We start from the raw sequence: 26,130 nt of genomic DNA on the forward strand, positions 1-26,130 counted from the left end.
GGGTTCGGAGTCCTGTTCATCTTTAATCTGTGTGGGCTCTGGGTCTTGGCCCAAACTGGGCTCCCCTCTTGTTTACTGTGCACAGGAGGAACCACTTCAGATACCTGTAGTGTGAGCTGCTGGTGGTCTTGAGGAAAGAAGACAACATTCAATGCATTTTCCAATTCAATCGTAGTTTTGTTCGGATGGTTTTGTAAAGATAACTTTTTTCAGATTTCTATGCTTCAAAACAGCTAATAATTAACAGCCAACTAACAACATAACCGTTTGTTCAGCAGTGGCTTTGGCTGGCTAAATTTGACATATTTACAACAAACTTGTGGCAAGCATTCTAGCCAATCTAGATAACTAGGTAGAGAGGTAGGTAAGTTATATCCCCTGCCTAGTTACAAACCTGTTCTATGTAACTTTCTCTCGGGTCCCAAAACCAAATCTAGCAGCCTTTGTAGACGTTCAATCTCCTCGTTTGAACGGGATAATTATTCATTGTACTCTGCTAACGATTTTTTTAATGCCCCGGATATCTCCACAGCAGCCGCTGATAATCGGTCGGTAAGAAACGTGTTAAATAGCTGTAATTTTGACATTTTGAGGGGAATCCTAGTCCAGTTAACTCCCACCATCTTTTGGAAATTGGGACGTAGAAAATAATGCGCTACTTCTTCTTCTTCTTCTTTTTCTTCAGTGGTTTTTAAATGGCGGTTGGCAACCAACTTTAGTGGTGCATTACCGCCACCAGCTGGACTGGAGTGTGGACCAGAGACGGAAGGTCTAAAAACAGTCTCCCTAAGGAAACGGAATACATAATTAAATACATCACCTGAAGTTTTTCTTAACAATTAAATTAAACTTGGATTTTTTAAATTAATTTTTATGTGAAATTAATTACTTAATGAATATCGCTAGCTGCAACACAATAACATAATGAATACAATTTGTATGTCTCTGCTTTCACTATGAAGGAAGTTTGAGGTAGTTTCACAAGCCAATGCTAACTAGCATTAGTGCTATGACTGGAAGTCTACAGGAACAGTTAGCATGCTAGCTGTTCCTGTTCATCCGACTCTGGGGAAGTAGATAAATGGCTTCATTGCCAAAATCTCTTACTATCCCTTTAATATTACATTTACATTTTAATCATTTAGCAGACATTCTTATCCAGAGCGACTTACAGTTAGTGAGTGCATACATTTTTTTTTTCATACTGGAGGAAATTACAGTCATTGGAGCTAATTACAGGGTTTTTTCTGTATAGAAAATTCTTAGGCGGGCCGTCTAAGTAGAGCTCTGCTACCCGACCCGAGCCCGACGGGCCCCGACATTATACATTGGGTTAGAGCCGGGTAGGGTCTGTTTTTCCATCAATAACTAGGGTACGGGCAGGGCTCGGGTATCACTAAATTGATCCCTAACATTTTGAAGCTGAGCCATTTGCAAGTGCTGACTAAGATCATAACATTGTGTCAGAAGTGTTTCAACATAATCAAATATAAAACAGGAGAGATTATTTCACAGTAAATAATGTTCCTTGAGATTAGAATGATGAAAAGTAGCTAACAGATAACTTCTCTCTCATGTCTCTTCATTGAGCAGAGCAGCCCAAGCTGAGTAGTTGCTATGGATACTCACAGACTCAGAGCGCCATGAGCAGAGTGCATGCAGAGCAAACTGCGCACAAGGAACGAGTGACAGACAGAGAGGAGCAGCTAATGGATTTACTAAGGAGGAAATTATTTCTGATTTCTGGTTTCAGGCCGGGCCTTAAATTTGTCAGAAGCAATCGGGCCTGTGTAGTGTAGGGCCTGAACATTGGGCTTAAAAACGTCATGCCCGTGCAGGGCTCTATGTCTAAGTGGTAATTTTCCGAATGGAAAACCTGTTTCAGTTAAACCAGAAGCATGGAGAAAAGATATTGAACTACTGTATATACAGTACCAGTCAAACGTTTGGACACACCTACTCATTCAAGAGTTTTCCTTTATTTTTACTATTGTCTATATTGTAGAAAATTTACATTTTAGTCATTTAGCGGACGCTCAATCCAGAGCGACTTACAGTTAGTGAAGACATCAAAACTATGAAATAACTCAAATAGCCACCGTTTGCCTTTATGACAGCTTTGCACATTCTTGGCATTCTCTCAATCAGCTTCACCTGGAATGCTTTTCCAAGAGTCTTGAAGGAGTTCCCACATATGCTGAGCACTTGTTGGCTGCTTTTCCTTCACTCTGCCGTCCGACTCATCCCAAACCATCTCAATTGGGTTGAGTTCGGGGGATTGTGGAGGCCAGGTCATCTGATGCAGCACTCCATCACTCTCCTTCTTGGTCAAATAGCCCTTACACAGCCTGGAGGTGTGTTTTGGTCATTGTCCTGTTAAAAAACAAATGATAGTCCCACTAAGCGCCAACCAGATGGGATGGCATATGGCTGCAGAATGCTATGGTAGACATGCTGGTTAAGTGTGCCTTGAATTCTAAATAAATCACTAACAGTGTCACCAGCAAAGCACCCCCACATCATCACACCTCCTCATCCATGCTTCACGGTGGGAACCACATATGTGGAGATCACCCGTTCACCTACTCTGCCTCTCACAAAGACACGGCGGTTGGAACTAAAAATCTCAAATTTGGACTCATCAGACCAAAGGACAGATTTCTACCGGTCTAATGTCCATTGCGAGTGTTTCTTGGCTCAAGCAAGTCTCTTCTTATTGGTGTCCTTTAGTAGTGGTTTCTTTGCAGCAATTCGACCATGAAGGCCTGATTCAAGCAGTCTCCTCTTAACAGTTGATGTTGAGATGTGTCTGTTATTTGAACTCTGTGAAGCATTTATTTGGGCTGCAATTTCTGAGGCTGGTAACTCTAATGAACTTCTCCTCTGCAGCATAGGTAACTCTGGGTCTTCCTTTCCTGTGGCGGTCCTCATGAGAGCCAGTTTCATCATAGCGCTTGATGGTTTTTGCGATTGCACATGAAGAAACTTCCAAAGTTCTTGATATGTTCCGGATTGACTGACATTCATGTCTTAAAGTAATGATGTACTGTTGTTTCTCTTTGCTTATTTGAGCTGTTCTTGCCATAATATGGACATGGTCTTTTACCAAATAGGGCTACAGTGAGAGAAAAAAGTATTTGATCCCCTGCTGATTTTGTACGTTTGCCCACTGACAAAGACATGATCAGTCTATAATTTTAATGGTAGGTTTATTTAAACAGTGAGAGACAGAATAACAACAAATAAATCCAGAAAAATGCATGTCAAAAATGTTATTAATTGATTTGCATTTTAATGAGGGAAATAAGTATTTGACCCCTCTGCAAAACATGACTTAGTACTTGGTGGCAAAACCCTTGTTGGCAATCACAGAGGTCAGACGTTTCTTGTAGTTGGCCACCAGGTTTGCACACATCTCAGGAGGGTTTTTGTCCCACTCCTCTTTGCAGATCTTCCAAGTCACTCCTCTTTGCAGATCTTCCAAGTCATTAAGGTTTTGAGGCTGACGTTTGGCAACTCGAACCTTCAGCTCCCTCCAAAGATTTTCTATGGGATTAAGGTCTGCAGACTGGCTAGGCCACTCCAGGACCTTAATGTGCTTCTTCAATTTTGGTCTCATCTGACCACAACACTTTCACCCAGTTCTCCTCTGAATCATTCAGATGTTCATTGGCAAACTTCAGACGGGCCTGTATATGTGCTTTCTTGAGCAGGGGGACCTTGCGGGCGCTGCAGAATTTCAGTCCTTCACGACGTAGTGTGTTACCAATTGTTTTCTTGGTGACTATGGTCCCAGCTGCCTTGAGATCATTAACAAGATCCTCCCGTGTAGTTCTGTGCTGATTCCTCACCGTTCTCATGATCATTGCAACTCCATGAGGTAAGATCTTGCATGGAGCCCCAGGCCGAGGGATATTGACAGGTCTTTTGTGTTTCTTCCATTTGCAAATAATTGCACCAACTGTTGTCACCTTCTCACCAAGCTGCTTGGCGATGGTCTTGTAGCCCATTCCAGCCTTGTGTAGGTCTACAATCTTGTCCCTGACATCCTTGGAGAGCTCTTTGGTCTTGGCCATGGTGGAGAGTTTGGAATCTGATTGATTGATTGTTTCTGTGGACAGGTGTCTTTTATACAGGTAACAAACTGAGATTAGGAGCGCTCCCTTTAAGAGTGTGCTCCTAATCTCAGCTCGTTACCTGTATAAAAGACACCTGGGAGCCAGACATCTTCTGATTGAGAGGGGGTCAAATACTTATTTCCCTCATTAAAATGCAAATCAATTTGTTTTTCTGGATTTTTTTGTTGTTATTCTGTCTCTCACTGTTCAAATAAACCTACCATTAAAATTATAGACTGATCATTTCTTTGTCAGTGGGCAAACGTACAAAATCAGCAGGGGATCAAATACTTTTTCCCTCACTGTATCTTCTGTATACCCCCCTACCTTGTCACAACACAACTGATTGGCTCAAACACATTAAGAAGGAAAGAAATTCCACAAATTAACTTTTAACAAGGCACACCTGTTAATTGAAATGCATTCCAGGTGACTACCTCATGAAGCTGGTTGAGAGAATGCCAAGCATGTGCAAAGCTGTCAACAAGGCAAAGGGTGGCTAATTTGAAGAATCTCAAATATAAAATATATTTTGATTTGTTTAACACTTTTTTTGGTTCCATGATTCCATGATGTGTTATTTCATTGTTTTGATGTCTTCACTATTATTCTACAATATAGAAAATTGTAAAAATAAAGAAAAACCCTGGAATGAGTAGGTGTGTCCAAACTTTTGACTGGTACTGTACTTAAGTATCAAAAGTAAAAGTATAATTTAAAAATCCTTAAGCAAACCAGACGGCACGATTTTCTTGTTTTTTTATTTATCGATAGCCAGGGTCACACTCAGAAATCATTTACAAACTAAGCATTTGTGATTAGTGAGTCCGCCAGATCAGAGGCAGTGGGGATGACCAGGGATGTTCTCTTGATAAGTGTGTGAATTGGACACTTTTAAAATGTAACTAGTGTCAGGGAAAATGTATGGAGTAAAAAATGCATTATTTTCTTTAGAAATGTAGTGGTGTAATAGTTATCAAAAATATAAATAGTAAAGTACAGATACCCCCAAAACGACTTAAGTTGTACTTGATGGTATTTTTACATAAGTACTTTACCCCATTGCTCTCACTTGTAGGACATAGTAAAACGCTGTTTCATAGTAACCGCTCTGCGCATAGCACACAAGTGGATACGACCTAAAACGTAAATGTTATTGTTGACGTCATTTACATCTCAAATGTTACTTTATTGCCAAAATAAATAAAAATTGTCCATGTCTAAAAAGGCCAAGGGCTTTCAGAATAAGTTCTCTAATTACTGCAGTTTATTCATACAAAATAGACAGAACACAGGAACACAGAATAACACATCTTTGACATATATTGTAGAGCAGTGGTATCCAAAGTCCCGGTCACGACCCCTAGTGGGGTCGTAAAATAAATTAATAAGAGTACAGATTCTTGTATGGGACAATATATAAACTGTTTTTAGAAAGATAATTGGAAAAACACACTTTTGAGTAAATGTATTTATTGGTTTCTTTTCATTTAGAAAATGTAATGAATTGAAGGTTATTTGAGGTAAAAATTTTAATGTACCGATTTTAAGGTTACCTCATTTGATTTAGTTTGAATACCACTGTGTTGGGCTACACTAACAAAGGACACATAAGTGTTCAGTCATATGACATATCCAAGGAGATATACATTAGGATGACACATTTCTAGATCAGGTTGGTAAGAACACACAAGATGCATATCAATGGTGCTTACTGCGGGGTTTAAGACATATTTGATATTTTTTTTCACAGGACAGACCTCTATTAAATATCTCCACAACATCAAGGGAAAATCCGAAATTTCTGGCACCAAACTAATTTTAAAGCTACAACAACTCAAAATCTGAGAGAATGTTAGTCACACATGGGAGTTCTTACTGCTATTGTTTAAGTTAGAATAATAATTTCAAGCATTAGCCTAACTGAAAGCAAAAAAAAAAAAAAACAAAAAAAAAAAAACGTTTTGTACATTAGGTATAACTTCAAAAGCACACAAAGAGCTCCTTGGGCACTGACCAAAATTGACAATGGTCGCATTAAGCATTTCTGAAATGCAATTTGTGTGGTTGTGCAGAATGTCATATTCACATGATTGTTCAAAGAATTCTGTCATATTAATGCATTTGAAATGCTTCCTGTAGTCATTGAGGGCCATTTAAGGTTACGTTTTCAGCTATACTTGGTTTCTGTATAACCACTAATATTTGACTAAAAGTCCATGCACATATCCCATTTCACAAAATAGAAAAATAAAACGCTCTACACCCACAAAAATATTTGCAATTGTGTTTAACTTTACTTTTCAATATTATGTTATTAAAGGGATTTTTTAAAAATCTTTACAGGCTGATTTGTTTGTTGTTTTCACATGACAGAAGAGAAGAGCATCATTTCATTGTCGCCCATATCCGAAGGCTGAATTACCGGAACTGCGCAGGCTCATCAAGCGCAGCGTTGGGGTCAATTCAGTTTTGAATTCAAATTCACTTCACAAACGGAATAAATCCTCAGAAAAAAAAAAAAAAGCTATTTTCTATTCAAGAATTACATTTCAATTCGCATCCTGAATTAAACTGAATTAAGCCCAGCCCTGTTCAGGAGGATAATATTAATCCAGGGCTAGACTCCAGTCTCCTCCTCCCTTCCTTTCCCAACTGATCTCTGATCCATGTAGACTAGACAGGTGTAGAAACCACACACAGGGGTTTCTACAATCCACCTGGGTTTCTCCACTGTATTGCTTTCACCTGTCCAGCCCTCTCTGATCAGTGATCCCTAGAAAGGATAAAGGATGAGGTTAAGAGTACTCTTCAATGGCCCAGATGTAAAATACTCTAGGTGTAATCCAAATATGAACCGAATCACACCCAGATAAGGTTACCATATGTGACTTTCTTTACATAGTAGGCTGTGCAACAATTCCAGTCAGTCACTGCACCTCTGGGATTACAGTTGAGCAGACCAAATACTGCTTGGCCACTCCAGCATTAAAACCTCCCTGAGAGGGGCCAACAAAACCACCTTTCCTGAGGTTCTTAGGCTGGCCAATTGACAGATATGAGAGATAAAGGGGGCTTAAGGGGAGGAGATAAAAAAAATCATGTTTTTAAAAAATCTCAGCATCCAAGAGCATTTACCTGAGGTGCCTCGGTAACTGTGGGGTCCAATATGAAACCAAAGATAATTTAAGGCGTTTGAGTCAACACATTTAGTATGGTTTAAAAACAGCCAAGATGTAGTTTGTCATTTCATTTACAAAACTAGATAGATAGCCAGAGCTATGACATGTTCCTCCGCTGGGGAAAAATGGGTTTCTGTTCAACTTTGGCACTCTCCTTAACAATAACATTGCCTTCTAACCAAGCAAAAATTGAAAATGGTTGTCAATCTCCATCTAACTCAGTTTGTTATTCTGTCATTCTCTTTGTTCCAGCATGTCTTTACCGTACAAGAACAGGTGCTGTCCTCTCTCCAAGTAAGGCAACCCTGGAGAGAGACAGAATGAAAGACAAGACAGAACAGAGGTGCTGATTAAAACACTCCTCCAGCCAATGGCTTCCTCTTCAAACAACCCTGAATCAAAAGAACGCCATGGAGTTCTTTATGCTCCTTGTCATCTGTGGCCCCTCTCTTTCTTTTCCTTCTCTCTGCCAATGAAGCAACAAGGCCACACAGTGTGGACATTTTTACAGGATTACTTTTTGGCCATCCATAAACTATTTTATCCTAATCTCAACATATACTTACAGTATCGTTTAACGAATGGCTACTACTTTCAATGACTACCTGTATAAGATGCTATAAAACATTCAGCTTCACTAACATTTTCTGTCCTTTTTTTTTTTTTTTTTTATATCATTCCCACTTTGAAAACAGACATGAATTTTAAAAAACTAGATGCAAAAACAGAAAAGACAATCTAACAACCTTTCCAAATTCACCCTTCAGTTATTGCCCAGATGTTTAAAAAAAACAAAGGAAAATAACAAAAACCAGTTAAATGTTTTTGTTGTTGTTGAAATAACTTAAAACAAAACAGACAAATATTAACAGATACAGCACAGGCAGATGGGCAGTCTAACTATAGAAGACGGGGCTTACATGTTGATTTCGGAATTATTGCTTGAACATGCTAACACGAAGTGGCACCTTGACACTCCCCTGCTCTATCCATGGCCCTACACTCACATCCGGAGCAAGGTTCCTTCTTTACTTCCCGCTGGCCACTTTGAAGTCCCACAGACTCAGTCTGTCATTTTCCTGGAGGGCAGGCATTCCCGGGACCCAGGAGGACCCTGGTCCTCAGCAGGAGAGGGACAGTGGAGAGGGGCATGGGGCAGCTCAGGGTGCATCATGGGAGATATCACAGTGTGTGGAATCCTGAGGGAATGCCCTGGTCACAGTGTGGGACAGAGAGGAGATCTGACCCGACACTCCTTTCTGCCATCTCCCTGCAACCCTCTGCGCAGGCTGGAGACAGGGCAGAGGGCGAAAGGCAATGAGCGTGCCAACAGTCAGCAGAAAGGGGTGGGAGGGATACTTCATCTCATTCTGTGAGCCAATATATTCTGTTTGTCATAATCTCAATTGTTCAATTTCATCCCACCACTCTGCTCTTCATGCACTATGCTACCTCCCCCTTTATCCCCTGCACACCATGCCCCCATGGAGACGATGGATCCCCCTCTCCCTTCTGCACTCTTATCTGCAGTGACGGAAGCCTGGGGTACCGTCGGGGCCCGTGGGTTGGCGGATCAGGTGATTGTTTGGACGAACCGGTTCTGGCTGGGCACTCACTCGCACTGGTCTAATGGGGAAAGACATCGACATGTAAGCGAATGAGAAACAGCACAATAAGATTATGTTTACATAACCCATACCAGGGTTCTTCAATTCCGGTCCTGGAGGAACGAAACACCTCTGTTGTTCATCCTCTCCTACTAATCAGGGGCTAATTCAGACCTGGGACACCAGGTGAGTGCAATTAACTACCAGGTAGAAATAAAAAACAGAAGTGTTTCGGCCCTCCAGGACCGGAATTGAAGAACGCTGACCCATACTATTGAGTGTAGGTGTCTAACCTGTCTGGGCTGAGTTTGTCCTGAGGTGTTTCTTCAGAGCTAGCACTACCCAAAATCCTCCTGCGGGCCTCAGCATACTCTGCCTCTCGCTGGGCCAGTGACTTCGGCTGCTGGGTGGGGCGGTTGGATGAACTAGTTGACCCCACAGAACCGTTACTTGAGGGGCGCTTCAGAATTCGGATTTGAGGTGGGGGGGCTGCAGGTTGAGATTCGTCCTGGATAACCATGGCAGTTCGTATAGGGGAGCTAACTGAGCCGACGGTGGCTTTCCTGAGGGAGGGGGCAGAGTTTGAATTAAACAACACATACGTTGTGTTGTATAGCCATAACTTTACTTGGATGTTTTCAGTTAGATTTTATTTCACTCACTTTGTTTTCTGGCTTATCTTCAACTTTGCTTCGAGTCTCCTCTCAATTTCCTGGGAAACAGGCAAATAAACAAATTCTTCATTCAATTATTCAGCGAAAGAATACCTTACATATATAGAGAATCAGAATGAATACATTTTCGTGAGAAAATTGGGTAAAGAAAGAGACTTGGCATGCCATCATTCGACTTAGCACGCTAGCTAGCCAACTAGTTAGTTATCTACATTTAATTCCAGCGCTGAAATGTGATTTGAGTGTTGAGAATTTAGACAATAGTGGCAAAATTGTCTAGTTATAAAGCTAACTACCTAACTGGCATAACTATAGCGAATCCAGTTTCAGTGGAAATTATTCGTTAACTAGTTCGTTATCTAGCTAACGTTAGCTGCTAGCCGATAGACAACTGCTAACTAGCGACACTTTCCACATCCTGGCTAGCTAGCCAACTAGTTACATAATAACTTGCCGCTAGTTAACGACTTTACCAGACTGTTGTCGACTCCCTTTTTACACTTCCGCCTGTTACAAAAATAAACCATATCGTTATATGTAGGCCAGGCCTTTGCAACTCACGATACCCTGGCATGGCTAAACTTGGGCCTGCTGTATCTAACCTTAACTAGTGGAGGCTCCGACATGGCGACAGGCTGTTCACTTCTTTTTCCTCACATTGAATGTTTGACAGGCCAACCACACACATTGAGTATTGAACACAGTTCATATCCTAAAAACAAAACTTTCATCACATTTCTTCCTCACCCCGCTGTCTGCAGCTTCCTCCCAGCTTTCGCAAACCTCTTCATCTTCCATATTACAGCGTCCAAGACCCACACACGAGCTCAGTGTTCACAGTTCACGAGACGAACACACGCTGTAGCTAGCTGGATGTGTGCGCGGATGCGAAATCGAAAAACAAGCAGTCAAAAAAAGACAGAATCAACAGCGACCTCTACTGTATCGACGTTGCATTTGTTAATCGGGAACGCGCATTGGTTCCTGACCTAGAATTGTAGCCTACTCCTACAAAAATATTTGTTACAAATATTTTCCTTTAATGTTGAATGATTTGAATATAGGAGGACCTATGTGTTGTACAGGTTATTGTAGCTATACGTTTACAGAGCTTATCTCTCCATATGACTTCGTTTGTCCCAACTTTGTTATTGTAAGTGACCTTTAATTTAGGTATGCCAACTTGGTCTAAACTTAATCGAGGTGCAGAAATAGACATAGCCCGTGCCCGTTCTCTTCTGTGTGCAGCTACATCAAATAAAATCAAAGTTTATTTGTCACGTGCACAGGATAGAACATGTGTAAACAGTACAGCGAAATGCTTACTTACAAGCTATTCTTCCTCAACAATGCAGTGTACCATATCAAAGGTAAAGAAATAGAAAAATCCAGAATATGATCTTAAAAAGAGCAAGTAATCAATACTAGGTCAGATAAAATAAAAACACAATAAATAAAATAAGAGAAGCTTGCAAGCCGAAGAACACCATCCCAACCGTGAAGCACAGGGGTGGCAGCATCATGCTGTGGGGGTGCTTTGCTGCAGGAGGGACTGGTGCACTTCACAAAACAGATGGCATCATGAGGAAGGAAAATTATGTGGATATATTGAAGCAACATCTCAAGACATCAGTCAGGAAGTTAAAGCTTGGTCGCAAATGGGTCTTCCAAAAGGACAATGACCCCTAGCATACTTCCAAAGTTGTGGCAAAATGGCTTAAGGACAACAAAGTCAAGGTATTGGAGTGGCCATCACAAAGCCCTGACCTCAATCTTATAGAACATTTGTGGGCAGAACTTAAAAAGCGTGTGCGAGCAAGGAGGCCTACAAACCTGACTCAGTTACACCAGCTCTGTCAGGAGGAATGGACCAAAATTCACCCAACTTATTGTGGGAAGCTTGTGGAAGGCTAACTGAAACGTTTGAACAAGTTAAACAATTTAAAGGCAATGCTACCAAATACTCATTGAGTGTATGTAAACTTCTGACACACTGGGAATGTGATGAAAGAAATAAAAGCAAATAAATCATTCTCTCTACTATTATTCTGATATTTCACATTCTTAAAATAAAGTGGTGATCCTAACTGACCTAAGACAGTGAATTTTTACTAGGATTAAATGTCAGGAATTGTGAAAAACTGAGTTTAAATGTTTTTGGCTAAGGTGTATGTAAACTTCCGACTTCAACTGTACATATAGGCAGGGGTAAAAGTGACTGGGCAGCAGGATAATAATAAATAGTAGCAGCAGTGTTTATGGTGAATTTGTGTGTGCATGTGTGATAGTGTGTGTGTGTGTGGACGTCAATATATGTGTATGTGTGTGAGAATGTCAATGTAAGTGTGTGTGAGTATGTGGATAGAGACCTGTGAGTGTGCATAGAGTTTGTCCAGATAGTCCGTTGGTGAGGGTGGGCAGCCATGGAATTAGCTGTTTTGTAGTCTTATTGCTTGGAGATAGAAGCTGTCTCGGAGCCTGTTGGTCTGAGACCTGATGCTCCGGTACCACTTGCCAGACGGTAGCGGAGAGAACAGTACATGGTTGGGGTGGTTGAAGTCTTTGGCAATTTTCCTCAGACACCGCCTGGTATAAATGTCCTGGACTGCTGGAAGCTCGCCCCCAGTGATGTATTGGGCCATCCACACCACCCTCTGTAGAGCCTTGCGATCGAGGGAGTTGCAGTTGACATACCAGTCAAGATGCTCTCGATGGTGCATCTGTAGAAGTTCTTGAGGATCTGAGGGGCCATGCCAAATCTCTTCAGCCTCCTGAGGAGAAGAGGCGCTGTTGAGCCCTTTTCATGACTGTGCTGGTGTGTTGGGACCATGTTAAGTCCTTAGAGATGTGGACACAGAGGAACTTGAAGCTCTCGACCCTCTCCACTGCAGCCCTGTCGATGGGATGCAGGCGTGCTCCCCCCTCTGTTTCCTGTAGTCCACAATCAGATTGTTGTATAATAGCGTGATGTAGATATAATATAATATAATATGCCATTTAGCAGACGCTTTTATCCATTTTTTTTATCCATTTTTTTTTTTTGTGTATGGGTGGTCCCGGGGATCGAACCCACTACCTTGGCGTTACAAGCGCCGTGCTCTACCAGCTGAGCTACAGATACATTGGTACCAACGCAATATTAGAAAATGTGTGTCATTTCTTAAAGGCATTTTATTTAATATGTTGTGTTTGGTTGTCATGGTATATTAGTACAATAGGCCTATACCTATTTTTTAACGATCCACCGCTTTTGTTTCTCCTTCTCCTGTTCATTACGATTTACGTGCGCGCTCCCGCGTTGCGGAGGATGCTGCCACTGAGGAAGATGGCGAATGTTTGGAGGATGGCGATTTACTGCAGAAGCTGATAAAGGGAATGAGAATTAGAGACGTCAAAAGATAGAAAACCAACAAAAGAATACGTGCAGAATTGCGGTGAATATAAAAGTTGTTGGGGTTATGGTTGGAAGGGAATTATTGACCCTGAAAACCTGACCGAAATAGAGCAGAAACCACTCTAGTTTCTGACTACTGCATCCAAACGTTAGCTCGTTAGAGAGCTAGCTAGTAACGTAACCCACTAGCTAGCCAACTATCTCGATATTCCGGAAATTTGTAACTGTCATAGTTTCCACGGATTGGTAGCAAAATATCCATGATTTGACACATAGTTTTAACAGATTTTACTGGAATTCTAATTAGCGAGGGCGGGCCACGATTGATGCGCTCATCGGTGAACGCTAACTTAATGCTAGCTAACTGTTGTGCCAACTACCTAACCACTTTGGTTAGCTAGTTATCAGGCAAGCTAGCTACATGAATTTAGCATAGCACTATCTGGCAATGAAATGTGTTGAATTTGCTACTACCAGCTAAAATTCTAGCTAGAAATTAGCTATCAATTATCCAAGAACGTTTGTTAGCTAGCTATCTAAAGCAGGTACGTTCGCTGCTCAAAACATTATATAGTTAGTTAGGTAGTTAACTTAATCTGTTTTGCTTCGTGTAGTGGCTAGCTAAATTAGCGATGTGTATTTCCACCCTGTTGTCATTTCTGAAAACTACCCTGAAAACACATGTCACGTGATGGAAGGTACAGTTCTTGTTTGAGTCTTTGGGCCCACCTTTTTAGTGACATCTCCCAAATTTGTCCACAGAAAGAATGTCCCGCTCCTCAGACAGTGAGGATGGATACTTTGTTGCCATGGATACAGAGGAAGATGGTGCAGGAGCAGGGCCTGTTGGAATGGCACAGGGGGAAGAAGAGAAGATGGGGACCAGCAGAGAAGAGAGGGACCTAGAGGGCTTCGATGAGGGTGAGAGGAGAATGGTGGAGCTGCCGGAGGAAGTCCTAGAATACATCCTGTCCTTCCTTTCACCTTACCAGGAGCACAAGACCGCTGCACTGGTGTGTAAACAGTGGTACCGCCTTATCAAAGGTATGTCTCTCTTCTGACAACACCACAACCGCCCTAAACCCAAGTAGGCAATAGAATGCCATGATGCTACATTTTGAGACACCAAAGTGGTTATTTCTTTACAATAGGGCAAGTAACCTTTGTCCCATTTTCAGGAACCTTTGTCCCATTTTCAGTTGGGACACTGAGTCAACCTAAAACAATAAGTTACTTATTCTTTCAAAATAAGTTATATGATACTGACGTGTTACCTATTTTGTTGCTTTTATTGTGGTTATGAGTTCACAAAACCATAGTAGTCACTCACCTCATCTCCAATCTCTTCCTCCCCCCAGGTGTTGCATATCAGTGTTACCATGGTTTTCTGCGGGCCGTCCAGGATGGCAACATCCAATGGGAGAGTCGAACATACCCATATCCTGGAACACCCATCACTCAACGCTTCTCACACAGTCAGTATACAGTATATAATTATATACCACTGCTTTGTTGAATTTAGTTGAATGGCCATGGTATAAGCTGGATAATCAACTCCAGGCTGTGCAGTCTAAGTATTAACTTTTTCAAAAAGTAATACCATACGCAATTGAAATTCAAAGTATCAGGGATAGGGTGTTGAAGGTGTAAGTCATTCTTACTCAAACCATGTATGTGTGTGTTGCAGGTGCATGCTACTATGACTCCAACCAGTCCATGTATGTGTTTGGGGGCTGCACTCAGAGTAGCTGCAACGCTGCCTTCAATGACCTGTGGAGACTTGACCTCAACAGCAAGGAGTGGATCCGCCCTTTAGCCTCAGGTACACACTCAATGTCCTCTTCAGCTCACTGTATCTGTTGCTGTATCTGTTGGTAACAAGGGAAGGTGCTTTATGCCTCTCCCTGACCCAGTCTGTAATACCTACATGTTTCAAGCAGACCACCATAGTTCCTGTGCCCAAGAACGCCAAGGTAACCTGTCTAAATGACTATCGCCCCGTAGCACTCACATCTGTAGCCATGAAATGCTTTGAAAGGCTTGTCATGGCTCACATCAACACCATCATCCCAGACTCCCTGGACCCACTCCAATTCGCATACTGCCCCAACAGATCCACAGATGATGCAATCTCTATTACACTCCACACTGCCCTCTCCCTCCCATCTGGACAAAAGGAACACCTATATGAGAATGCTGTTAATTGATTGCAGCTCAGCGTTCAACACCATAGTGCCCTTCAAGCTCATCACTAAGCTCAGGACCCTGGGACTGAACACCTCCCTCTGCATCTGGATCCTGGACTTCCTGACGAGTCGCCCCCAGGTGGTGAGGGTAGGCAACAACACATCTGCCACGCTGACTCTCAACACAGGGGCCCATCAGGGGTGCATGCTTAGTCCCCTCCTGTACGCCCTGTTCACCCACGACTGTGGCCTCGCGCAACTCCAACACCATTAAGTTTGCTGACAACATGATGTTGGTAGGCCTGATCACCAAAGAGGATGAGACAGCCTATAGAGAGGAGGCCAGTGACCTGGCAATGTGGTGCCAAGACAACAACCTCTCCCTCAAAGTCAGCAAGACCAAGGAGCTGATCATGGACTACAGTAAACGGAGGGCCAAGGACTACCCCGTCCACATCGACAGGGGCTGTAGTGGAGCGGGTCGAGAGCTTCAAGTTCCTCGGTGTCCACATCACTAAGGAATTAACATGGTCCACACACACACCAACACAGTCGTGAAGAAGGCACAACAACGCCTCTTCCCTCTCAGGAGGCTGAAAATAATTGGCATGGGCCCTCCGATCCTCAAAAAGTTATACAGCTGCACCATTGAGAGCATCTTGACTAGATGCATCACAGCAACTGCTTGGCATCCGACCAAAATGCGCTACAGAGGGGAGTGCGTACGGCGCAGTACATCACTGGGGCCAAGCTTCCAGCCGTCCAGGACCTCCATACCAGGCGGTGTTAGAGGACGGCCCTAAAAATGGTCAGACTCCAGCCACCCAAGTCATAGACTGTTCTCTCTGCTACTGCAGGGAAAGCGGTACCGATTAACCAAGTCTGGAACCAACAGGACCCTGAAGAACTTCAACCTCCAAGCCATAAGACTACTAAATAGTTAACAAAATAGCTACACGGACTATCTGCATTGACCCTTTTTGCACTAACTCTTTTGACTCATCACATACGCTGCTGCTACTGTTTTATCTATTCAGTGTCTTTGAAGAGTATTCAGACCCCTTCCCATTTTCCACATTTTATTACTTTACAGCCTTATTCTAAAATGGATTAAATAAAATATTCCCTCAATCTAAACACAATACCCCATAATGACGAAGCGAAAACAGGTTTTTAGAAATGTTTGCAAATTCATAACAAATAATAATAAATAATAACCTTAAGTATTCAGACCATTTGCTATGAGACTCGAAATTGAGCTCAGGTGCATCCTGTTTCCATTGATCATCCTTGAGATGTTTCTACAACTTGATTGGAGTCCACCTGTGGTAAATTCAATTGATTGGACATGATTTGGAAAGGCACACACCTGTCTATATAAGGTCCCACAGTTGACAGTGCATGTCAGAGCAAAAACCAAGCCATGAGGTCGAAGGAATTGTCCGTAGAGCTCCGAGACCGGATTGTGTCGAGGCACAGATCTGGGGAAGGGTACCAAAAAATGTCTGCAGCAGTGAAGGTCCCCAAGAACACAGTGGCCTCCATCATTCTTAAAACAATGTAGTTTGGAACGACCAAAACTCTTCCTAGAGCTGGCCGCCCGGCCAAACTGAGCAATCGGGGGAGAAGGGCCTTGGTCAGGGAGGTGACCAAGAACCCAATGGTCACTCTTACAGAGCTCCAGTGTTCCTCTGTGGCGATAGGAGAACCTTCCAGAAGGACAACCATCTCTGCAGCGCTCCACCAATCAGGCTTTTATGGTAGAGTGGCCAGACGGAAGCCACTCCTCAGTAAAAGACACATGACAGCCCGCTTGGAGTTTGCCAAAAGGCACCTAAAGGACTCAGACAATGAGAAACAAGATTCTCTTGTCTGATGAAACCAAGATTGAACTCTGGCCTGAATGCCAAGCATCACGTCTGGAGGAAACCTGGCACCATCCCTACCATGAAGCATGGTGTTGGCAGCATCATGCTGTGGGGATGTTTTTCAGCTGCAGGGACTGGGAGACTAGTCAGGATCGAGGGAAAGATGAACGGAGCAAAGTAAAGAGAGATTCTCTGAATGTCCTTGAGTGGCCCAGCCAGAGCCGGACTTGAACCTGATCGAACATCTCTGGAGAGACCTGAAAATAGCTGCGCAGCAACGCTTCCCATCTAACCTGACCGAGCTTGAGAGGATCTGCAGAGAAGAATGGGAGAAACTCCCCAAATACAGGTATGCCAAGCTTGTAGCATCATACCCAAGAAGACTCGAGGCTGTAATCACTGCCAATGGTGCTTCAACAAAGTACTGAGTTAAGGGTCTGAATACTTATGTAAATGAGATATTTTAGTTTATTTTTAATAAATGTGCAAAAATGTATTAAAACCTGTTTTTGCTTTGTCATTATGGCGTGTTGTATATAGTTTGATGAGGGGAAAAAAAACAATTTAATAAATTTTAGAATAAGGCTGTAACGTAACAAAATGTGGAAGAAGTCAAGGGGTCTGAATACTTTCCGAATGCACTGTATGTACATACGTACATATCTACTATATTACCTCGTACCCCTGCACATTGACTCGGTACGGGTAATAATGTACCCCGTGTATATAGCCAAGTTATCTTTACTCATTGTGTATTTATTCCTTGTGTTAATATTTATCTATATTTTTCTCTCTTAATTGTTGGTAAGGACCCCTAAGTAAGCGTTTCACTGTTAGTCTACACCTGTTGTTTACGAAGCATGTGTCAAATAAAATGTGATTTGATTTTACCTCCGGTAAGCACTCCTACGCCCTTGGGGTGGATGCTGCCTGCCATATCTATTTGTTACAAGGGAAGTGAAGGAGGCAAAAACATTTTACACGATGGGACAAACAAATCTAAATTGTATTGTTTTTATGGTTTTTCATTTTTAACTTGACTTCTAACCTGTGTATGCATTACATAGAAATATGTATGAATGCTCATTCCTTTCTCCTTTTGCCCACACAGGCTCCTATCCGTCTCCTAAAGCGGGGGCTACCCTGGTGATGTACAAAGACCTGCTGGTGCTGTTTGGTGGATGGACTCGCCCCAGCCCCTACCCACTGCATCAGCCAGAGAGATTCTTTGACGAGATCCACACATACTCCCCCTCCAAAAACTGGTGAGAGGAAGAGACACATCTAGACCCAGTAGATTAATTAACCCCTTTGAAGCCCATGAGTGGCTTTATCACGTTGTCTACAGTTCACTCTCTCAATACAGGCTGATAGTCAGTGTGTTATTACTCATGAGAAGTCTGTCTGTGTAAAAAACTCTTTAAGGCCCATAGCCCCATAACTGTATCTAGCCTTACCTAGCTATCAGTGCCTCGTCTTTTACCACTTTCCCCTCTTATCTAACTAACCTCGTAGTCTTCTATGTCCTCTCAGGTGGAACTGCATCGTGACGACCCACGGACCCCCGCCCATGGCCGGTCACTCCTCCTCTGTCATAGGGAGCACCATGGTGGTGTTTGGAGGGTCACTAGGGGCGCGCCAAATGTATGTCACTACTTTGAGGAGCTTTTACCTTGAGTTTTCTGCACATTTTACCATACTGTGCCAAACCAGACACTACAATGGCACAACCTGACACAGTTCACTTGGAATTAATACAGTTGTGGTGTTACGAAACAATGTAGAAAGGTTGTAGTGTGAATGTCTTAAAGTAAAAGGAAATAATTTTATTACAAAAAACTGTCGGGTTGAGTTGTTTTGCAATGTTGAAAGTTGTGTGTGTGAATCTGTCACTGTGTGTGTTTTGTCTCACCGTGTCCCCCTGCTCTCCACTGGTCCCTGATCAGGAGTAACGAGGTGTGGGTTCTGGATCTGGAACAGTGGTCCTGGTCCAAGCCCACCATCTCTGGCCCATCCCCCCACCCTCGAGGAGGCCAGTCTCAGGTCAGGATGACGCTTTCACCTTCTCCCTTCCATACCTACATCATGCAGTATTTCAGATGATTTTGTAAATGTCTTTCTTAGTGTTTTTACAGAGAATACCAGTCACATTTTTGTGGCTTGTGTAGGTGGTTCTCTATGTTTGAAATGTATATTCCCTTCTCTCACAGATTGTGATTGGCAACGAGACTCTGCTTATTCTGGGAGGCTGTGGAGGCCCTAATGCGGTGAGTGCCTGTGTTCTCTAATGGGAGTCTGCATTGTTTTCCGTGGATAGACTATTCTGTCTGCTGATGTTTTGCTGGTTGTGACTCTGCGCGTCCCCCCTCTCTCATGTCCCTGCTAGCTGCTGAAGGATGCCTGGCTCCTGCACATGGGTGCCCCACCCTGGACGTGGCAGCAGCTGAGGGTGGAGAACGATGACCATGGAGCCCCAGAGCTGTGGTGCCACCCCGCCTGCAGGGTATGTGTGGCTCAAAATATTTACCCTACCCCTTTATACACACATTTTGGAAAGATATATGCTTGGTGCTGTCAAGATTGATGAGGGTAAACTTTATCCCAGATCCTTGCCTGCGCCTGTTGAATGATGACTCATCTTTATCTTTGACACTTACTCAATGTAGGATCTTAGTAGCCGGGTTTACAGCAGCAAATTCTTTATTTTTTGCAGTTATGGTGGAATCAGGGCTGGCTCTTGAATTTTACTGGATGAATGTTTTCCAGAATATTGTTAATTTGGAATTTAATAGGGCGAGGCCATCCACAGTGCAGGCATGGGCAGGGATATCCTCAGCCATAAGACTTGTGGGGTGACTTACTTCTCGCATTCCTTCCCCTTTTGTGTTTTTCTTTTTGACTGTCTCTGCTATTTCAGAAGTTTGCTACAGACTGTTGGTGGGAGATGGGTGGGAGGCTTGACCAAATCTGAATTTAATTGTATTTTTATTTTGGAATTTAGTTTTTATGGGCTGGAGCTGCATGTATAACATTGTATGGTGTTGTCTGTGTTTGTTATGTCTGTTTTCTTTGTTGTTATTTTTTAAAATGTTGGCCAGAAATGTACTGGCCCGAACAGAATTTCTACTGTCCCGGACATGGGGTAGTTTATAAATCCATTATGGTCATGCAGGGCCTAGGTTGACATGCTTTCTTTCTATATATTCAACTAATAAAATGCTACATTATGGTATATATTAAAAAGCTGTGTAATATAATTTAGCAATGTAAGACATTATTCTGTTCTTTAAAATGTTATTGTATTGAAGGAAAATACAATTAGTCCATTGTTTTCAAGATATATAACTTTCAAAATACAGTTCTTCAACTTGATTGCTGACATGCAAAACATTTTGGGACTGTATCAACAGTGGACAAATGAAACAAATACCAAAAGATAGGTTTTGAGTGGTATTTTCCTTTTTAATGCTGCAATATGTAACTTGTTTCGGCTACTGACCAAATTCACATTCACTACTAATTAATTGTAGCTGCCGTGATGGACCGGTTGGTGACCACTGCTCTCCACTATACTTGCTTGTTTTGTCACAAACTGAAATTAAGCGAACTATTAGAATTTTAACAACCAGGAAATGGTGGCGCGATTTCTGCATAGTGCATCTTTATTTGCATTTCCTAAAGTACTAAGAAGATTTGTATATCTTAAAATGGGAGGTTGCCCATAAGACACATGCTTTTCAAAAGAGATATTGCTGTAGGCTAGCCAAGAGGAATGCTACTTGTCTTTTTGTAGCTTTCTTTTTGCAGACTGTCAACAGTAGCCACTAGCCAGTCTGTTGCTAGTACAGTGCCTTGCAAAAGTACTCATCCCCCTTGGTGTTTTTCCTATTTTATTGCATTACAACATGTAATTTAAATGGATTTTTATTTGGATTTCATGTAATGGACATACACAAAGTAGTCCAAATTGGTGAAGTGAAATTAAAAAAATTACTTGTTTCAAAACATTCTAACAAATAAATAACGGAAAAGTGGTGCGTGCATATGTATTCACCCCCTTTGCTATGAAGCACCTAAATAAGATCTGGTGCAACCAATTACCTTCAGAAGTCACATAATTAGTTAAATAAAGTCCACCTGTGTGCAATCTAAGTGTCACATGATCTCAGTATATATACATCTGTTCTGAAAGGCCCCAGAGTCTGCAACACCACTAAGCAAGGGACACCACCAAGCAAGCGGCACCATGAAGACCAAGGAGCTCTCCAAACAGGTCAGGGACAAAGTTGTGGAGAAGTACAGATCAGGGTTATTAAAAAATATCAGAAACTTTGAACATCCCACGGAGCACCATTAAATCCATTATTAATAAATGGAAATAATATGACACCACAACAAACCTGTCAAGAGGAGGGCATTAATCAGAGGCAACAAAGAGACCAAAGATAACCCTGAAGGAGCTACAAAGCTCCACAGCGGAGATTGGAGTATCTGTCCATAGGACCACTTTAAGCCGTACACTCCACAGAGCTGGGCTTTAAGGAAGAGTGCCCAGAAAAAAGCCATTGCTTACAGAAAAAAATAAGCAAACACGTTTGGTGCTCCCCAAAAGGCATGTGGGAGATTCCCCAAACATATGGAAGAAGGTACTCTGGTCAGATGAGACTAAAATTGAGCTTTTTGGCCATCAAGGAAAACGCTATTGTCTGGCGCAAACCCAACACCTCTCATCACCCCGAGAACACCATCCCCACAGTGAAGCATGGTGGTGGCAGCATCATGCTGTGGGGATGTTTTTCATCGGCAGGGACTGGGAAACTGGTCAGAATTGAAGGAATGATGGATGGCGCTAAATACAGGGAAATTCTTGAGGGAAACCTGTTTCAGTCTTCCAGAGATTTGAGACTGGGACAGAAGTTCACCTTCCAGCAGGACAATGACCCTAAGCATACTGCTAAAGCAACACTCGAGTGGTTTAAGGGGAAACATTTAAATGTCTTGGAATGGCCTAGTCAAAGCCCAGACCTCAATCCAATTGAGAATCTGTGGTATTACTTAAAGATTGCTGTACACCAGGGGAACCCATCCAACTTGAAGGAGCTGGAGCAGTTTTGCCTTGAAGAATGGGCAAAAATCCCAGTGGCTAGATGTGCCAAGCTTATAGAGACTTACCCCAAGAGAGGAGGGGGGGGGGGGGTGAATAGTTATGCACGCTCAAGTTCTGTTTTTTTGTCTTATTTCTTGTTTGTTTCACAATAAAAAATATTTTGCATCTTCAAAGTGGTAGGCATATTGTGTAAATCAAATGATACAAACCCCCCAAAAATCAATTTTAATTCCAGGTTGTAAGGCAACAAAATAGGAAAAATACCAAGGGGGGTGAATACTTTCGCAAGCCACTGTGTGTTCACTATTGAAAGTTTACTTTTTCGCATGTAGTCTTCAATGGAAGACTGCGACATAGCAGGTAAATATTGAACTGGAACGCTAAAATGTGCAGAGTTACTTACCCAGTCCAGCCAATAACTGACGAGATCCACTGGCCCGACACATACTGGCCCCGGACCATCGTTAATGTGGGACCCTGCCTTGGTCTCACGGCAGTGAACACTATTGGGATATTGCTTTGTCAAGGATTTCTTCTTTCAACTCAACCTTCTTTATTGCTTTCTCTCTCTCCCGCTCTCTCGCCCTCGCTCTCCCTCTCTCCAGGTTGGGCAGTGTGTGGTGGTGTTCTCCCAGGCTCCGTCTGGCCGTGCGCCCCTCAGCCCCAGCCTGAACTCTCGGCCCTCACCCATCAGTGCCTCGCCCGGTCCCCTGGGCACAGAGCCCCCCTCCCTGCGCTCCTATTCCCCTGTGAGGAGCGGAGCCGCCGGGGTCGTCCTGGGGGCCGTTGAGGAGGCCCCCTGTGTGAACGGCCGCTGGGGCACGCTGAGACCCCGGCCCTCGGCTAGAGGGGGTGCCAGAGAGGGTAGCCCCGGCTCCTCCTCTCAGCAGCCATCCCCCTCCCAGGGGCCTGACAGCCCGCCTCTGCCCGCCCTCCATCCACTACTCAACGGCTCGTCCCCCTCTCCCCGGACCAGCCCTGCCCAGGCTGCCTCCCCGCCCTCTCACCCCCCTGTCTCGTCAGACTACGGCTGGGAGTCTCCCCCTTCTGCCACCCACTCCCTTTCTGCTGAGGTACCCAGCACTAATGGAGTGCACACACCTCCCCCTGGCCCTGGCTCCCCACGCACTCCACCGGGGGCAGTGTCCCCCGCTGCCCTGAGACGGGGCCTGGAGGCTGTCAAAAACCTGTCGTCTTCATCCGTGCCATCTTCATCGTCCTCAAATCCATTGTCTCAAGGGGCTGCTACAGGAGTAAGTGGAAGCGGGGGAGGAGGGGCTTCAGCGGGAACCTCCCCCTCCTCATCCTCCAGCCCACCACAGGTTGCCGCTGACGGACACACCATCCCGCCAATCGCACGCCGGCTTGGCCACCACCCGCCCCAGAGCCTGAATGTGGGCAAGCCCCTGTACCAGTCACTCAACTGCAAGCCCATGCAGATGTATGTACTGGACGTGTCCCGAGCCAAAGCGGACGGTCTTGTCTCCTGGAGAGTTTACGGTAACGGCACCCCCGCCGCCGTCACGGGCCCCCCAGAGACGAGCCTCCACACAGTGGTCCAGGGGAGGGGCGAGCTCATCATTTTCGGGGGCTTGATGGACAAGAAGCAGAACGTGAAGTACTACCCTAAAACCAACGCCTTGTACTTTGTGCGCGCTAAGAGGTAATGCAACGACGGACAGGGTCGTGAGTGACGCCAGAGAGCGTTGCTAGGTAACGGACGATCAATTTTCCATCCTGACCCATACAAGGGAAGTGAAACAAGGTATTTTTCTTCTACCGAAGAGGATCATGGGAAAAGAACATGTCATACTAATTCTTGGCGTTTCTCTCCTCTCACACCAACTTCTCTCCCTCTACTTCTCTCCCTCTACCCCCCTCCCCTTCTTCCTATTGCATAACTTCAAAGAACATAATATTTCAGACAGTACATTTTAAGGACGTTGAGGGTGTTGTTGCTATGACGGTGACGATTGGATGAATGGGTTTCCTGACATCCTAACACCTGCAGAGAGTGTGTGTGTGTGTGTGTGTGTGTGAGTGAGTGAGTGAGATGAAGGTTGGCCAAATGGCCTGAGAGGATAGCAGTTTTTCATTGATCCCAAAAGATGTAGACAGTTTCTGTTCCTCTTCGGTCTCCCCACTTTGCACTCACTGAGAGAGAGAGAGAAAAGAAAATGGTTGACCGAGCCTTGTGCTTAAGAGGGAGGAACAGTTGACGGCTGACTACTTTGCTTTTTTATCACTCTTTCAGCCTGCATCGTTTACATTGAAAACTGTGTGAGTGTGAAAGCGTTGATGTTGGGTGAGTGCGTGTGGTGTAAATGCTATTGTATGTTGATTGATGTTTAGGTGAGGGATGTTGGAATGTACTGTAAGCATAGTAAAACAATAAAGGCCTCAATGTCTTAACTGTCATGTTTTGTTTCATTAGGTGTTATTACATTCACTTTAAGTTGTTGATTCATTGTGTCATGAAAATATTTTGATATTGGGCCATCATAGGCTACGTGCCATCTTACAAACTAACGGTTATAAATAAACACACCCAGTAAAGACCTGCTTGGTATAACCTTGATGCAGTATTAAACATCATACTACTGAGGGGAATGACGAGACTCCTGAGTAAATTTCCTGATATGCGGGCCCAAAACAAGGGATGGGATGTTCTGAAGGTAGGTTATTGACACGCTAAGGAAGTGAGCTGCTAGATAAGGACGCAGATGGAGTTCACCCAGCATGTACTGCAAATATTGTGTGTCGTCTGTTTGGGGGAACTTAAACCCTTCACTAGGTTCCCAGAGGGATGCCAAGCATGGCCGTAAATATATTTTGTACACAAAATAAAATACGAGTCAACATCGAAATATTGCTCCCAGCTTTGATCAAAGCTCAGAAGGCGTATATTCTTGATCTGACAGTTCTAATCGCGCCTGCATCTGCAAACGAGTGGAATCATGAACAGTGGTTTGTTCGTTATGTTCGCCTGCATCCCCCGGATTTGCCTTTTTAGCGAGAAGGGGGTAGCTGCAGCTCAAATGGCGACCGGAGTATGGGAGAGTGGGTGTGTCGAGAGGAGTGAGTGTGTCGAAAGTGCTCAGACGGTTTTGATTGAGCTGTGTTTTTTTTCTTCCGTTTCTTACCACACAACCACAGATAGATAAAAATATTTGACACAACTACCATACATTGAGCTACCATATCGTGAGAGTTTGGCTAATGTGTTGAAGCCAGAAGATGAGTCAGCGGTATTTCACTGTTAGTTTTATACAAATAATTGTGTTTTTATTTATTTATTCAAAGGTACTGATGATTGGTGTACTGTTTCATGCGTTGCATGCGTGTGCTTACTGTGACTGTCACCTGATACTAGGTAGGTACATCCAGGGTTGCCATGTTCGCGGTTTTCCCGTTCCCAATCAATTGGGCTACTTTGAAACCTATGTCGCGGGTGAACATTTATTGGTCACGGGTAGCGGGTTTTTGGCCTACTTCTAAATTGTACCGCAGCCGCCATGGCATTTCTCTTTAAAAATATATATTTTATTTAACTGTAACCTGCTGCTGCTGACTATCAGGCAGGGAGCAGGTTGTTACTGAGTGAATTGTGGGGAGGGCCAGAGGAGAGCACTGGTTGAGAGAGTGCTGCAGCTGAGTCAAGGATGCAGAGCCACACGCGCGCACATCGTGACAACTTTTTACAAGTTGTAGGTAGGCTATTCAGATTGGTCATTATGGAGAAACCCTTTTTCCATAAACCATATTAACGTGCTAGAACTGATGTAACCAGTGGCGATTTTAGCATGTAAATCTTGGTGGGGCAAACTTTTTTGTTGTTGATGGAAGCCAGCAAATGCACTACACGATACAACACTAAACAATACATTAATTGCACTATAACGGTGACAAACGGTGCCCACAAACTGTTAGGGCCTACATAAAGCTGACCCAACAGCAGAGCTTTATTTTCAGCATCATGAATGGAGTTAATCCT

General features: G+C 43.5%; 2 protein-coding genes across 2 annotated transcripts; one reads left to right on the forward strand and one right to left on the reverse strand.

The window, feature by feature from the left end:
* Window positions 1-7,970: 7,970 nt before the first annotated feature.
* Window positions 7,971-10,458, reverse strand: LOC311137960 (SUZ RNA-binding domain-containing-like). Its single transcript, XM_084172592.1, has 4 exons — window positions 10,329-10,458; window positions 9,570-9,619; window positions 9,201-9,470; window positions 7,971-8,926 (listed from the first exon to the last, which is right to left on the reverse strand). Exons 1-4 carry the CDS (start codon window positions 10,377-10,379, stop codon window positions 8,821-8,823), a joined length of 477 nt encoding a protein of 158 aa, XP_084028718.1. The 5' UTR covers window positions 10,380-10,458; the 3' UTR covers window positions 7,971-8,820.
* A 2,455-nt stretch (window positions 10,459-12,913) lies between these two features.
* On the forward strand, window positions 12,914-24,554 carry fbxo42 (F-box protein 42; the record flags this gene model as incomplete). The annotated part of the gene is given in 11 exon segments (XM_084172815.1): window positions 12,914-12,964; window positions 12,967-13,015; window positions 13,738-14,019; window positions 14,334-14,450; window positions 14,663-14,797; window positions 18,141-18,294; window positions 18,563-18,673; window positions 18,976-19,072; window positions 19,240-19,296; window positions 19,416-19,532; window positions 22,742-24,554. Coding segments are annotated over 11 exon segments (2,232 nt in total). The 3' UTR covers window positions 23,804-24,554.
* Window positions 24,555-26,130: the final 1,576 nt, after the last annotated feature.

This window comes from Coregonus lavaretus (genome assembly GCF_964263955.1).
Source record: "Coregonus lavaretus genome assembly, chromosome: 12".
NCBI classification, from domain to species: domain Eukaryota; kingdom Metazoa; phylum Chordata; class Actinopteri; order Salmoniformes; family Salmonidae; genus Coregonus; species Coregonus lavaretus.

Coding starts and splice junctions, on each gene's coding strand:
- LOC311137960 (XM_084172592.1), bottom strand. CDS start 10,379: ATGGAAGATGAAGAGGTTTGCGAAAGCTGGGAGGAAGCTGCAGACAGC. Junction 9,620..10,328: donor AGGAAGCTGCAGACAGCGGG/GTGAGGAAGAAA, acceptor CCTGTTTCCCAG/GAAATTGAGAGGAGACTCGA. Junction 9,471..9,569: donor AAGATAAGCCAGAAAACAAA/GTGAGTGAAATA, acceptor CCCCTCCCTCAG/GAAAGCCACCGTCGGCTCAG.